Below are 17,195 nucleotides of genomic sequence, written 5' to 3'. Positions count from 1 at the left end.
CCTAAATACCTCTTCCTGACTAAACTCCTTGAGAAAATTATCTAAATCCAGGGCCTCTCCTCCTTGTACTCTCAACAACGTACTAAATGCTCTCAATCTGGCTTCTAATTCTCCAGAGTGACCAATGATACCTTCTAATTGCCAGATCTGATGGCTTTTCTCAATGAACTCTGCAGCATTTGACACTGCTGTTTTGACCCTCTTTGTTCTCCAAGTTTTCCTGACTCTACTCCTCTCATCTACTCACCTGGTCTTCCTCAATCTCCTTTTCTGGTTCCTCCTCCCTGCCATCTAACTTCTGTCCTAAGCCTCTACTCTTTTCTCTCCCTACTCTCTTCACTTGGTGAGCCATCTTATCAGCTCCCATGAGGTTAATTATCATCTCTGAGCAGATGATTTGCAGGCATATGTATCCAGTTCTAGTCTTTCCCCTGAGCTATGGTCACATCTCCAAACAGATGTCCAACAGGCTTGTTAAACTCACTCTGTCCAAAACAGAACCCGCTCTTTCTTCCACTTGCTGCCCTCCACGCAGACCCACTTGTATTTCTCTCACCAAGCAATTGCCTCCCCACACTATGCTTTTGCACACCATACCTGAAATGCTCTCCTCTTCATCTCACCTTTTAGATTCTCCAGCTTCCTTACAGATGCTGCTCAAACAGGAGCTTCTAGAAGAAGCCTTTAATGATTCTGGTCCATCTACACTCTAACTATCTTGAATGCACAACGTTATTTACCTGGGATTTCCTCTGTTCAATGTGAGCAGCTTGAAGCCCAGGACAGCATTTTTGCCTTTTTTAGTATTCTCAGCACAGCCCAGCACAAAGTAAGCACTTAACCAATCCTTACTGAGTGAATGACTTAGGATATGGGGTTTTACAGACAACAAGGAAGGTTGTGTGATGGTGAAATAAAGGTTAGGGCAAATAAATCAGCTTCTGAGGCAGTTAGTGAAGGGGGAGCATACTAGCCTCAGAGTCAGAAAGACCTGGCTTCAACTTCCACATCACACACTTATTAAATGTGTACCTAAGACAACACCACCTCCTTGAGCCTTGGTTTCCTCACCTACAAAATGAGGAGGCTAGACAAGATGAACTCTAGGGCTTCTTAAAGCTTTAAATGGATGATTCTAAATGTCAATATTTCAAGATCAGTAATTCCCTCTTTGCTGATTCTGTCTCCACTGATATAAAATGCAATCTCTTCATACCTCAGCAGGTAACACTGCAATTAGGACCCTCACCAGTTAGCTAACTTTCTAACAATGGTGTCTTCCATATGGGCTAAATTGTTCCTTAAGCCAAAATGTAGTCCATTATGGTCTACTGCCAAAATGTGAGACCCCAGAATAGAAATAAGCCTGCATTCATAGCATTTCCAGACCAATAGGACTGGCCAGAGCTTGAGCTTCCCGAGCATGGTCTAAAGGCCATACTAGAACTAAAAAACAGTGTCTCTGTCTTAAAGGTGGAAGTATTCCCAGTTCTGAGAGGCAGTCTTCTCCTCATGCAAAATGGCCAAGAGAAGCTCAGAATTTCCAAGTTCTCATTTGGCTTGTCACTACCTCCAGTTATGATTATATGTATTAAAATTATCCCAAGTAATTTATTCCAGAAAATATTAAAAAAAGAAAATTTGACAAAGCCTCTTAAAATTTCATTGTGGACAAAATAAAGAAAAAAACAGATCAGAAAATAATACAATTAGGTGAGGAAAAAAGAAACAAGTATTACCACTACACCAGAATGAGGTGCCAGAGTAAGACTTTTGCAGAAAAAGTAAAATAAAATGTCATTTTTAAAAGGTGGCTATTTAAACAATTGTTCTTGAAAAGTAAGTTAGTTGGGAGAAAAAAAAAGTAGGTTAGTTGGGGCAGCTAGTTGGCACAGTAGATAGAGCACCAGCCTTGAAGTCAGGAGGACCTGAGTTCAAATCTGGTCTCAGACACTTAACACTTTCTAGCTGTGTGACCTTGGCAAGTCACTTAAACCCAATTGCCTGGGGGGAGGGGGAAGAGTAGATTAGTTTTTAGACAAGTTGCAGGGTTCACACTAACATTGTACCGCACATTAGGTATCTTTGCTTCCTAACTCAACAAAGTACGAGAAAGAAAACATCATCCCCTATTCCTCCTACCATGACTTCTATAATACATCACAAATAGCACTGCATCAGAGATAAGGAGTTGGAGTCAAAAGATCAAATGTGAACTACAGCTATTATGCTATTGTGGAAATTCACTTGGCTTTAATTTAGAGATCAATACATCTGACACAGAGAATTAGTTTTAAATTGTACAGAATTTATTCAACAATTTCCAATAATGACACATTTAAATAGCAATTTCAGTTCTACAAAACTCAATCTTCATAACAGCCCTGTAAGATAAACAGTGTGACTCCCTCCAGTTTATATATGGGAAAACCAACAGCCCAGGAGCACACATTCAGTGTCAGAGTCAGCATCAGAACAAAAAACAGACCTTAAGAATTGGAATCCAAAACCCTTTCTATGAATCACCACAAAGAATTGCCATGTTAGAAACTAGAATAAAATTCCAACTCCTGAATCACCCAGAGACAAAAGTTATAAGGAATCAAGTATGACATTGTATAAACTGGGATAGCTGAAATTTGTTTTCCCTTAAAACTCAAGTCTTTTTTTGAGCCAGGGCATGTTCTCCACAATGAGCTGAATGACACTGAAAAAGAAAAGGTAATTTAACCAATGAATATGACAGTTCAACAGTTAATTCTCCCCAAGGGATAAAAAAGCCCAAACTATATTGAAAACCAAACTGCAGATTCAGAGTTGCTCTGTCTTCAGCATGCTCCAGGCTGACACATTATTTACTAAGACGACAGTTTACAGTCCCCCACTGATCATTACTCAGATGGTCTTACCTTAGAGCTACTGCTATTCACTTGGTGATCTTGTGAAGTAGACTGAATTGCTTGGGGACCTAAATTTTATCAAAACAGGAAAAAAAACAAATTGTTGAAAATGGATTTGATTAACTGATTCCAATTCAGACTTTTGATGACAAGGGCCAAGATGTGGTTCTTTTCTTTCTGGACTGACTGGTTTCAAAACCAAATTCATTTGAACACATTTAATGTGGGAGAACAGGGCCAGAAGAGTAAAAAATATATTAGGGGCAACAATGGTGATATGTAGTCCATGCTACTGGTCTTCTGGCCTTCTGCAAAGAATCAAGTAAAATATGTATCAATCCATTTAATTATTGTACTGTGATATATGACAATGTTTTATGTTAACTTTGATGGATCTTCGCATTGGGGCGAGAAATATCACTTCCTTTTCCTTTGGTAAAGTTTCTCAAGAAGCTGAGCACAATATGTGTCAGATCCATAGGATGCCTAGATTTCAAGTTGTGAGAAAACAAACAGCAGTAAAATAAAAAGATTCAATGAATATTTATTGGTGCCTACAATGCACATATTATTATATTACATCCTATGAAGAATATAAATAGAACTACAGAAAGGGTTGCAGATAGGAATTAGTGTTGTTAAGATTCGAGGAATAATTATGCATCATCCCCCAGTTGTGAGTTAGCCAAGGTACCAGCCAGGTACCATCACCAACTTAATGCTGATCTGCAGTTTAACCAGTAGAAAAAAGATCTTGGCCAAGTAGTCTAAGAATGTAAAATATCTACAGCTACAAGAAAAATACCAAAATAATAAGAATGAATCCTTATTTTATTTTTTACTTCCTCCCACCTAAGTGGAATTAGGAGCTTAGTTATATCCCAGGCATTTCAAAATGAGGCAAAGCCAGTTAACATTCCAATGTATTCATTCATAAGACTGAATACATAGTTCCTAAATTTGAGTTTATAAATAAGGAATCAAGGTTTTTCTTGAACGAAAAGATTAAGTGTACTGAAAATTTAATATTCACAGGTGGGTACTATACAAATTAAAGCAGAAGAAGTCCAGTGGACAGAAGGTAAGGGTTTGGAGAACCTGTATTTTTTTGTTTGTTTGTTTTTCACCTCGTCTCTCCTCCTTTGTCCAAGTCTTTTTTTTTTTTTAAACTTATAATTTTTTATTGACTGTACATATGCATGGGTAATTTTTTTTTACAACATTATCCTTTGAACTCATTTCTGTTCTAACTTTTCCCTTCCCTCCCTCCATCCCCTCCCCTACATGGGAGGCAGTCTTATACATATTAAATGTTACATTATATTCTAGATACAATATATGTGTGCATAACTGAACAGTTCTCTTATTGCACAGGAAGTATTGGATTCAGAAGGTAAAAATAACCTGAGAAGAAAAACAAAAATGTAAACCTTTCACACTCATTTCCCAGGGTTCCTTCTCTGGGTGTAGCTGATTCTGTCCATCACTGATCAATTGGAACTGAATTACATCTTCTCTTTGTTGAAGATATTCATTTCCATCAGAATACAGCCTCAAAAAGTATTGTTGTTGAAGGGTATAATGATCTCTTGGTTCTGCTCATTTCTCTCAGCATCAGTTCATGTAAGTCTCTCCAAGCCTCTCTGATTCATCCTGCTGGTCATTTCTTACAGAACAATAATATTCCATAACATTCATCTACCACAATTTACTCAACCATTCTCCAGTTGCTGGGCATCCATAAATTTTCCAGTCTCTAACCACCACAAAAAGGGCTGCCACAAACATTTTGGCATATATAGGTCCCTTTCCCTTCTTTAGTATCTCTTTGGGGTATAAGTCCAGTAGTAGCACTGCTGGATCAAAGGATATACACAGTTTGATAACTTTTGGGGCACAATTCCAGATTGCTCTCCAGAATGGTGAATACATTCACAACTCTGTCAACAATGCATCAGTGTCCCAGTTTTCCCATATCCTCTCCAACATTCATCATTATTTTTTTTCTGTCATCTTAGCCAATCTGACAGGTGTGTAGTGGTATCTCAGAGTTGTCTTAATTTGCATTTTTCTGATCAATAGTGATTTGGAACACTCATATGAGTGGAAATAGTTTCAATTTCACCATCTGAAAATTGTCTATTCATATCCTTTGACCATTTATCAATTGGAGAATGGCTTGACATAGAGTCAATTCTCTATATATTTTAGAAATGAGGCCTTTATCAGAACCTTTAACTGTAAAAATGTTTTCCCAGTTTGTTGCTTCCCTTCTAATCTTGTTTGCATTAGTTTTGTTTGTACAAAGCCTTTTTAATTTGATTTTTCTATTTTATGATCAATAATGATCTCTAGTTCCTCTTTGGTCACAAATTCCTTCCTCCTCCACAAGTCTGAGAGGTAAACTATCCTATGTTCCTCTGATTTATTTATAATCTTGTTCTTTATGCCTAAACCTTGGACCCATTTTGAGCTTATCTTGGTGTACAGTGTTAAGTGTGGGTCCATGCCTAATTTCTGCCATAATAATTTCCAGTTTTCCCAGAAGTTTTTGTCAAATAATGAATTCTTATCCCAAAAGTTGGGATCTTTGGGTTTGTCAAACATTCGATTGCTATAGTTATTGACTCTTTTGTCTTGTGAACCTAATCTATTCCACTGATCAACTAATCTATTTCTTAGCCAGTACCAAATGGTTTGATGACTGCTGTTCTATAATATAGTTTTAGATCAGGTACAGCTAGGCCACCTTCATTTGATTTTTTTGTCATTAATTCCCTCGAAATTCTTGACCTTTTGTTCTTCCATATGAATTTTGTTGTTTTTTTTTTTTAGGTCATTAAAATAGTTTCTTGGGAATCTGACTGGTAGAGCACGAAATAGATTAGTTTAGGGAATATTGCCATCTTTTTTATATTTCCTTGATTTATCCACAAGCACTTGATATTTTTCCAATTGCTTAGATCTGATTTTATTTGTGTGAAAAGTGTTTTGTAGTTTTGCATATATAGTTCCCGACTTTCCTTTGGTAGATAGATTCCCAAATATTTTATGCTGCTGACAGTTATTTTGAATAGAATTTCTCTTTGTATCTCTTGCTGTTGGATTTTGTTGGTGATATATAAAAATGCTGAGGATTTATATGGATTTATTTTGTATCCTGCAACTTTGCTAAAGTTGTGAATTATTTCTAATAGCTTTTTAGTAGAATCGCTGGGGTTCTCTAAGTATACCATCATATCATCTGCAAAAAGTGATAATTTGGTTTCCTCATTACCTACTCCAATTCCTTTGATCTCTTTCTCAATTCTTATTGCCGAGGCTAGTATTTCTAATACAATATTGAATAATAATGGTGATAGTGGGCAACCGTGTTTCACTCCTGATCTTACTTGGAAAGGTTCCAGTTTATCCCCATTACATATGATGCTTACTAATGGTTTTAAATATATGCTCCTGACTATTTTAAGGAAAAGTCCATTTATTCTTATTCTCAAGTGTTTTTATTAGGAATGGATGTTGGATTTTATCAAATGCTTTTTCTGCATCTATTAAGATGATCATATGGTTTTTATTAATTTGGTTATTGATATAGTCAATTATGCTAATAGTTTTCCTAATATTGAACCAGCTCGGCATTCCTGGTATAAATCCTACTTGATCATAGTGTATTATCTTGGGGATGATTTTCTGTAATCTTTTTGCTAATATTTTATTTAGGATTTTAGCATCAATATTCATTAGGAAGATTGGTCTGTAATTTTTTTCTCTGTTTTCAACCTACCTGGCTTAGGTATCAGTACCATATCTGTGTCATAAAAGGAGTTTGGTAGGACTCCTTCAATCCCTATTTTTTCAAATAGTTTATATAGCATTGGAGTTAATTGTTCTTTAAATGTTTGGTACAATTCACATGTAAATCCATTTGGTCCTGGGGATTTTTTCTTAGGGAGTTGGTTAATAGCTTGTTCTATTTCTTTTTCTAAGATGGGACTATTTAACCAATTTAATTCTTCCTCTATTAATCTGGGCTAGCTATATTTTTGAAGGTATTCTTCCATTTTATTTAAGTTATCGAATTTATTGGCATAAAGCTGGGCAAAATAACTACTAATTATTGCTCTAATTTCTTCTTCATTAGTGACAAGTTCTCCCTTTTCATTTTTAAGACTAACAATTTGATTTTCCTTTCCTTTTTTTAATCAGATTTACTAAGGATTTATCTATCTTATTGATTTTTTTCATAGAACCAACTCTTTGTTTTATTAATTATTTCAATAGGTTTTTTTACTTTCAATTTTATTAATCTCTCCTTTTATTTTTAGAATGTCAAGTTTAGTGTTCAACTGAGGGTTTTTAATTTGTTCCTTTTCTAGCATTTTTAGTTGCAAGCCCAATTCATTGACCTTTTCTTTCTCTATTTTATGCAAGTAGGCCTCTAGAGAAATAAAATTTCTTCTTATTACCGCTTTGGCTGCATCCCACACCTTTTGGAATGACGTCTCATTATTGTCATTTTCTTAGGTGAAGTTATTATGACTATGATTTGTTGTTTCACTCAATCATTCTTTAGTATGAGATTATTTAGTTTTCAATTATTTTTTGGCCTATTTTCCCCTGACTTTTTATCGAATGTAATTTTCATTGCTTCATGGTTTGAAAAGGATGCATTTACTATTTCTGCCTTACTGCATTTGAATTTGAGGTTTTTATGTCCTAATATATGGTCAATTTTTGTATAGGTTCCATGAACGGCTGAGAAGAAAGTGTACTACTTTTTGTCTCCATTTAGTTTTCTCCAAAGATCTATCACATATAACTTTTTTAGTATTGTATTTACCTCTTTGATTTCTTTCTTATTTATTTTGTGGTTTAATTTGTCTAATTCTGAGAGTACAAGATTGAGATCTCTCACTATTATAGTTTTGCTGTCTATTTCTTCTTACAGCTCTCAATATCTCTTTTAAGAATTTAGATCCTACACCACTTGGTGCATATATGTTTAATATTGATATTGCTTCATTATCTATGCTACCCCTTAGCAAGATATAGTGCCCTTCCTTATCTCTTTTAATTAGATCAATTTTTGCTTTTGCTTGATCTGAGATGAGGATGGCTACCCCTGCTTTTTTGACTTCACCTGAAGCATAGTTAGGTTCTGCTCCAACCTTTTATTTTTACTCTGTATTTATTGCCCTGCTTCAAGTGCATTTCCTGTAAACAACAGATTGTAGGATTCTGGCTGGCTTTTAATCCAGTCTGCTAACCACTTCCTCTTTATGGGGAGAGTTTACCCCATTCACATTTATGATTAAAATTACCCATTCTGTATTATTTGCCATCTTGTTAACCTCTGCTTATGCTTTTCTCCTTTCCTTCCCCCTTATCCCTCTCCCCACTATTAAACTTGTGAGCACCACTTGCTTCTCACAGCCCTCCCTTTTTAGTATCCCTATCCCCACCTTAGAGTTCCTCCCCCTATCTTACTCCTTTTCCTCACAATTTCTGTATTCCCTTCCGCTTAGCTTACTCCTTCTCTTTTCACTTTTCCCCTCCCACTTTTCAATGAGGTGGGAGAAGTTTCACCATAAATCAAATATGTCTAATATTTTTCTCTTTAAGCCAATTCTGAAGGCATTAAGATACCCACTATATTCATCCCCCTCCATTCTTTCTCCCAGTATAATAGGTTTCCTTTGCCTCTTCATGAGATGTAGTACCCCCAGTTTACCTTTTTCCAGATACAATGCTCTTTCCACCTCTAGTTTCTAAAACTAACTATACATGTGTTCTTTATATATCTTTATAGCAGAAATATAGTTTCCAAGATTAATCTTTACCTTTTTAGGTTTTTCTTGAGTTCTATATTTGTAGATCAATTTTTTGTTTAGGTCTGGTTTTTTCATCAGAAATAGATGGAATTCACTTATTTCGTTGAATGTCCATCTTCATCCCTGGGAAAAAAATGCTTGTTTTGGCTGGTCATGTTATTTTAGGCTGTATACCAAGTTCTTTATCCTTTTGGAATATCAGATTCTAGGTCCTTTGATCCTTTAATATGGACGCAGCTAGATCCTAAGTAATCCTTATTGTGGCTCCTCTATATTTGAATTGATTTTTTCTAGGACCTTGAAGTATTTTTTCCTTCGTCTGATAATTCTGGAATTTGGCCACTATATTTCTTGGTGTTTTGATTTTAGGGTCCCTTTCAGTAGGTGATTGATGAATTCTTTCAATGTCTATTTTACCCTCTGTTTCTATAACATCTGGGCAGTTCTCTTTGATAATTTCCTGGAAAATAGTATCCAGCTCTTTTTTTCATCATATTTTGCAGAAGTCCAATAATCCTCAGATTATCTCTCCAAAATCTAGATTTTTTTTCCCAAGAAGATATTTGACATTTTTTTCCATTGTTACATTTTTTTGGTTTTGACTGATTCTTGGTATCTCCTCAAGTCATTCATTTCCATTTGTTTGATTTTGATTTTTAATGAATTATTTTCTTCACTCACTTTTTTTGTATCTTTTTCTAATTGTCCAATTAATTTTTGAGTTGTTTTGTTCTATGGAATTTTTTTTCTATTTCACCAATTTTATTTTTTAGAGGGCTATTTTCTTTTTCCAATTCACTAATTCTGTTTTTCAAGGATTTGATTTCTTTATCCACTCTATCTTTAAATGAGTGGGATGACTTATCCAGACTCTCTTGCCAAGCTTCCCTTTCCTTTTCCCATTTTTCTTTTAGCTCTCTTGTGAGAGCCTTTTTAATTTCTTCTATGAGAGTTTTGTGTATTGAAGAGCAGATTATATACTCCTTTGGGGATTCATCTGGAGACAGTCTGCTTTTAGTCTCCTCAGGTTTTAAAGTCTGCTCTCTTTACATATAGAAGCTATCAAGAGAGTCCATTTTAATTTTTTTGCTCATTTTGTCAAAGAAAATCAAAGAAAACAAACTAACAAAAAAAATGCAGTCTGCTTTTTTTTTTTGGGGGGGGGGGAAAGGGTAGCTGGATGGTATTACCGAGCTTTCTCTACAGACTGCAGAGGGCAGCAGCGAGGCACTAACAGGACAGCAATGGCTGCACTGTGTCTACTCTGAGAGAGTCTCAGAGCGAGCTGAGTGGGTGTGGCCAGATCCCGAGAGACGCTAGCTTTTCGGGGTTATAGTCTTTATCCCCGTGTGTTTATAGCTTCTCTGCTGGTCTACTGGTTTGCTGCCAGGGTAAAGTAGCCACACTGTAGTAAAGTTCTCCCCACAGAAACAACTGAGCTCACACCGGTCTGCTCAGCTGTGAGCTGCCTGCCTTACTCTGTCCGCAGTGCCTTCAGTCTGTGCCCGATCTAGCTGTCCTCACCCACGAGCAAAACCAGACCTTTTCTGGCGAATTTTGAGGATGTCTTCTCTTGGTAATTATTTGTGGGTTTTTTCCAGTCAAGCACTAATTCCAAGGCTTGTCATGAAGTAAATTATTCTGAGAGAAAAGACAGAGCTTAAGTAGAGGTGGGTGTCCTTTCCGCCATCTTGGCCAGAAGTCCTGTTTTTTTTTTTTTTTTTTTTTAATGCTAAATCAGTCTTGGTACATCAATCTAGTAATCTATGCCAATCTTTTTCCAAGTAGAAAATGAGAACTATAGAACTTTCCACCTCCATTCAACAGAGTTTCTGTGTAGTCTAGAGGACTACACCAGCACTATGATAAATGGGCAGTCTCCAATGTAAAAACAGGTTACATGCACCAAACATTCTTTATAAACTACTTGCATAGCACTCAAAATACATTTTCCCATGGATAAAGTATTATAAAAGGTATCACTGTTGAACAATAACAAGATTTCAACTACCCACCATAAGACTGTTTCAAATGAAATACTGTATGTAAACTGTTAACCTAATTCCAATAATGCAGATCACATCCCACACATGCTTGCCCATTCTGCTAAGTCTTGTCCATTCTTGTGACAAGGCTGCCAAAGTCTCCCCACTCCTATTTTCATGTGCTGAGGCCATATTCTAGATCTCTTTATATCACATTTGAACAATAGTGGAGCAAACAGACTGCCCATTCAGTGATTAAGGCTAGGTAGCAACTGAGGCAAAAAAAATTTCCTCATTCACCTAGTGAATAAATCTGGGAGAGGCAGACCCTCAAAGTTTCTAGCCAAAGTGAAAATGACTGCAATTTACATTCATTCTGAGTCAATCAGGACCCTTTGACTTTTCCTCCCTTCTTCCTTTCTTCTTTCCATTCCTCCATTCCTTCCTTCCTTCCTTCTTTCCTCCCTCCTTTTCTTTCTTTCTTCTTCCCTCCCTTCTAAGGCAGCAATGGCGAAGTGGTCAATGCACTAAATTTGGAGTCAGCAAGACTTGGTTTCAAATCATGTGTCAATATGCTAGCTCTGTGACTGTGGGCAAGGCACTTAACCTCCCCTATTCTTACTGAACATTCTATGACAATTACCTCTTTTGTGTAAACTAAAGGAGGTAAAATCAATGTATTTTAAGATTTCTTCCAGCTTTGTATGTAATATAAATATAAATAAATATATATATATGCATATATATATTATATGTTTCCTTATAATTTTTCCTAATAGTCAAAATTTGCATATGAATTTGACCCAGTATCCCCTCCTAGAGTCAAACAAAACTAATCTTTCTTCAATATGGCAACATGAGTATTTTAATTAAGGAGTCAGTCTTTCAACTGATTCTCATATGAGAGTTTCAAAAGGTACTGACTTCCTGGATGCTTTCTTTTGTTTGAAGTTCCTTTTCCCTCCATTCTAATTCTCAAAATCCCTCTACAATAATTCCCTATTACCTCTCCTTTGCTCCAGTATATATGTATCTTGACATTGTAACTTAAGTACTTAGTTTTGTGTGAATATTCAGGGGAATATGAGTAATCATTTCATCTCTCTCTGAGCCTCAGTTTTTTCATTTGTAAAATGGGCATGTTTAGAGTTTGAGAAGAGAAAAGATTAAAAACTTATGGGCTGATTCTGGAGAGCAATTTGGAACTATGCTCAAAAAGTTATCAAACTGTGCATACCTTTTGACCCAGCAGTGTTTCTACTGGGCTTATACCCCAAAGAGATACTAAAGAAGGGAAAGGGACCTGTATGTGCCAAAATGTTTGTGGCAGCCCTGTTTGTAGTGGCTAGAAACTGGAAAATGAATGGATGCCTATCAATTGGAGAATGGCTGGGTAAATTGTGGTATATGAATGTTATGGAATAGTATTGTTCTGTAAGAAATGACCAGCAGGATGAATACAGAGAGGACTGGCGAGACTTCCATGAACTGATGCTAAGTGAAATGAGCAGAACCAGGAGATCATTATATACCTCAACAACGATACTGTTTGAGGATGTATTCTGATGGAAGTGGATCTCTTCGATAAAGAGAGCTAATTCAGTTTCAATTGATCAAGGATGGATAGAAGCAGCTACACCCAAAGAAAGAACACTGGGAAATGAATATAAACTGCTTACATTTTTGTTTTCCTTCCCAGGTTATTTATACCTTCGGAATCCAATTCTCCCTGTGCAACAAGAGAACTGTTCAGTTCTGCACACATATATTGTATCTAGGATATACTGTAACCTTTTCAACATGTAAAGGACTGCTTGCCATCTGGGGGAGGGGGGTGGAAGGAGGGAGGGGAAAAATCGGAACAGAAGTGAGTGCAAGGGATAATGCTGTAAAAAATTACCCTGGCATGGATTCTGTCAATAAAAAGTTATTAAAAAAAATAGTAAAGGACATTAGACTAAAAAAAAAAAAACCCAAAAACAAAACAAAACAAAAAAAATTTATGGGCTGAGTAGTGCAAAAATTATCTCCAGTGTACAAACCAAAAAACTGACAGAGAAATTAAGTGAATTTTCCAAAGTTAGCAAGTGTTAAAATCAGGGCTCAAAATTCCCAGACTTTTTTCAAAATTCTTTTCACTATTCTTGCTGAACATTCTATGACAATGATCCCAAATTATTATGTCCATTAAAAACTCCCTTATATTTTCATAAAGCCTTGAAATTACTAAATGGAAAGAAAAGTACAAAGTTTAGGGGTTGAAAGAAAGCACAGGCTGCCATTGTTATCCTAGGACTAGAATTTTCATCCCAAGTTGGGTTTCTCACGATACCTATGGTATGTTTTCAGTAAGAGACTAAACCACAACACATTAATCAGTCAAATAACTATCATACTACAGAAAGACAGAGGTGAGAGGGCTGGGGGAGGAGGAGATTGAAAGAAGAAGAGGATAGTATGAGGGTTTTAAACATTTTTTTCTCTCATGGAGCCCTTTGGCAGCTTTGTGAAGCTTATGGACTCCTTAGAATGATGTATTTAAATGAATAAAATACTGAAATAGAATTGCAAAAAAAAAAAAAAAAAAAAGCTTTAAACATGTTCACGTCTGTCTTTCAGCAGTCTTCCTCCTCTTCAGGATGCCTTTGTCCCTCTGGCTCTTTTCTCTGATTGGAGAATTTGTTCCTGGAACAGCCATGTGAGGAAGTGTCCAAGTTAGCCATGTTCATTCCTATTTCAATTCCACTAATCTTCTGGACTTCTGTACCTTGTTCCTATTTGAGTTTCACTGTTCAGCTCCCTTTGACCTGTTGTTATGTTCCCCTATCAGAATGTAAGCTCCTTGAGATCAAGGACCTCTTCATCTTTGCTTGTGTCAGAGTTGATAAGAGTGCTTACTAAATTCTTGGTGTTTTAACTATCTTACTATCTATCTTTCTAGAGATTATCTCCCTAATCAGAACTTAAAGGACACTAAACATAAGAAGCCCTGGAGAGGAAGAGGTTTTATACCAGCAGCAACAGCACTAAGCACATGGTAAATGCTTGAAACCACAGTTGATATTAGTAACTGACATTTAGATAGTATTTTCCATGTACTATCTCATTTGATTCTCACAAAAACCCTGCAAGGAAGATAGGGTGAGTATTACCCTAATTTTACAGGTATAGAATCTAGATTAGACAGTAAATGATTTGTCTGAGGTTATACAACAACTTAGGGCAGAGACTTAGACTCTGAGTCTAGTGCCATTTTCATTATACTACTGCTGACTACTTAAAATTAAATTGTTTATATGGCTTTATGAACGAGGAAATGCTATAATTAATCTTAAATGTTACTTTTGCCTTAACCATCATTCAACATGACTAACAAACAAAAAATCTATCAAATATGAAATTACATATAGCCAAAAAGACAGTTATATTTGTTGTCTTTTATTTCATCTTGCCATTATAAAGCTTTCTTCTCTTCAAGAAAATTATAAACTATAGATAAACCAACATAGGAAATCCTAGAAAGTAATATAACAAACTTAGGAATGGGTTATATTCACAAAGTTCATTTTAAAGTCAATCACTTTGAATTCAACAGGAATTTTCTCATAGAACTTGTATCATAAATAATTAAATGCTCAGGCCAGCCCCACAAAAGCCTATTTAAATTTAACAAAGAGTAAAGCTGAATTAGCAGTGTTAACTACGGATGGGGCCTTCTGAGTTCCAACTAGAAATAAAGAATATCATCCTATTACCATCACAGTAATAAGAATCCATTTCTACCCAAAAGCAGAGACACTCAAGCTATGGAGGGGGAAATATCTAGCAATCAACTATTTAAATGTTACTCATCCTTCCTTATGTTCCTCATTCGTGGAATATTTCTAAGGAATATAAAGAGATACATAAAAGTTCATTTCTGACCACAATTTCTTCAAAACACCATTGAGGTCAAAAGACACACAATCAAGAGTTGAAAGGGACCTCAAAGTCCATCTAGTCCAACCCAGTTCATCAAAAAAATCCTTACTGCAACACAGTGAGTGGGTAGTGAACCAAACTTTACTTGAAGAATTAAATAAGAAGAAATCTAATTCCTCCTAAGAAAGCCAATTACCCTTTAGCATAGCTTCCAATATTGGGAAGTTTTTTCCTTATTATCAAACCTAAATGTGTGTATACACTTTACATACCATTCCTAGTTCTATGCTCTAGAAACTAAAAGAATGAGTAGAATTTCAAGTACCTGAAAATAATAGCTCTCATACCCTGCTCTCTCTGCTCTTCTCCAAGTTAAATATATCTTAGTTTCTTTCCCTAATAATCACATAACATGGACCTGAGGTCATCTAGTTGCCATTTTCTAGACACTCTTCTACTTACCAATGTCTGTCTTAAATTCTAGGGGCCAGAATTAAACTACATGTAATCTCCTTAGGACAGAGTCCAATAGAATTAGCCTTTTATTATTCCTAGAAGTTGTACCTCTCAAGTACCTCATGTTTTTAGCTATCATATCATATTGCTGACTTACACTGAGCTAGCATTCCATTAAAATTCCAGACCTCTTCTAGAAAAACTTCTCTAACCAAACCTCCCATTTCTTGTATTTGTACAGTCAATTTTGTAACTCAAATATAAGATTTTACATTTTTCTCAAACAGATCTTTTATTAATTCAGATGTTAATTCCTATGATGTGGAGCATAACTTATCTATGTCTATCCATTCTATTCAACTCTTGCATGTATCCTACAAATTCATTACAGTGTAGGGGATAACCATCCTACTCAGGACTTCCTCACATTTCTATTACTGTAAGGATATTACTGAAGAACTCAAGATAAAAATTTATCTTTTCCTAATCACCATGTCATCAGTCCATCTTAAAAAAAAAACATAAATGATATCCTTTACTCTGCTCTTCAAATTTCCTTATTTGTTATATGTTACAGCCTACTCACATCCTTTCCATTGCTTTCTATGTGCTATTTATTTTCAATTTTTTAGTTACCTCCTATTCCATGACTCATAGTCATTGTATACCAGAAAGCTAATTTTTTAAAATAAGTTTTTTGTTTCAAAAAGAAATGTAGGCTCAATAAAGAAGCAATTTTCTGAAGAAAACCCAATTTTCTCTCTTCTACCTCCTCTTTAATTCTCTAAGTCCTTCTCTGCTGGCCTACTGATCCCGGATATAATATTAAGAGAAACTCTTCAAGACTGTTTATGTAGTTGCATGTCATTATCTGAACAATAGACTACCTCCATTTGGTTTTTCCTGGGCTGGATAGTAAGGGGAAACTCTTGAGTAATTACAAATCTCATTTGCATAATCAGACAGAGGCAACACCCATTTCCCTTTCATATTCTTTTGGACTGGCAGTCCCCACTGCTTGGAATACTGATCTGGAATTTCTGCTTTTCTTTAAGATTCAGCTTAGGTATGACTTCTCCCTCCAGGGCACTTTCTGCCCCAAAACATTCTCTATTCATTCCACACATGTACTTACCTTCCATTCCTATAAAATGGTAACTGCTAAATCTTTTGGTACCCAGGTACATGCACTTCTTCTGCACTTTTTCCCTTTGACCTAGGCGGATTCTGGTTATGACATTCCTAGGAGTTAGGAGTTTCTCTTCATAAGTGTCTGGTGGATTCTATCTTTACTTTGATCCCAAGAGTGTGGCAGTTTTCTTTCATGACTGATTGAAAAAAATGTCCAGAGCCTTTTGAGGGCCAGCTGGATGGCACAGTGAGCACTTGGATTCAGGAGAGCCTGAATTCAAATCTGCTTCAGACAACATTAATTGTGTGACGTCACTGAATCCTATTTACCTCAGTCTCCTCATCTGTAAAATGAATTAAAGGAAATGGGAAACCACTCCAATATCTTTGCCAAGAATCCCAAAGGGGTTAAGAAGAGCTGGACACAACTGAAACAACTCAACAGCAACAGCAAAAAAACATCTTTTGGATGGCTTAAGTGCAAGAAATAATTCATTTGGACTCTTACTCTGTTCCAATCAGTATTAATCAATTTGATAAAATCATATTAAAGTTCTGTATATAAGGCCCTGAGCTGTGAGTTGCAGATTTTAAGTTCACTTACTTAACTATAGGAAGTTAACTAAAGGCCCTCCACCCTTGTTTTTCCTTTTCATGGTGATCCAGCCCAGCGTGGCTGGGATGACAACTACATGGAAAGTCCCCCAAAATATGTTTGAACTTCTAGACCAATCCCTTGTCCAACAGGAGCAGGGGAACATCTTATGACCACTTAGGTTTGTGATAGCTTGTACCATTTCCTTCTGCCAACTTAAGGAGGAGCCTGTCCTCCTTGTGTGGAGATATTCTTTACTTCACCCAACTTGTGACCCTGCTGATGTTATTTGGCTTATTTTGGCTTGTGTCATATGTCAATCAATGGAATTATTTCATATTTGGTATAACTGTTCTTCAATGACTGGACATATAGC

General features: G+C 36.0%; 1 protein-coding gene across 3 annotated transcripts in view; it reads right to left on the bottom strand.

The window, feature by feature from the left end:
- Window positions 1–17,195, bottom strand: part of TMEM181 (transmembrane protein 181) — a 112,112-nt gene that overhangs the window by 42,855 nt on the left and 52,062 nt on the right. For all 3 annotated transcript variants that reach the window (XM_051998013.1, XM_051998014.1, XM_051998016.1), the window contains one exon: window positions 2,910–2,968. In XM_051998013.1, the coding sequence (XP_051853973.1) occupies window positions 2,910–2,968 (59 nt within the window). The remainder of the gene's footprint in view (window positions 1–2,909; window positions 2,969–17,195) is intronic.

Source organism: Antechinus flavipes, chromosome 4 (genome assembly GCF_016432865.1).
Source record: "Antechinus flavipes isolate AdamAnt ecotype Samford, QLD, Australia chromosome 4, AdamAnt_v2, whole genome shotgun sequence".
NCBI lineage: Eukaryota > Metazoa > Chordata > Mammalia > Dasyuromorphia > Dasyuridae > Antechinus > Antechinus flavipes.
This window is presented reverse-complemented; position numbering and strand designations above follow the sequence as displayed.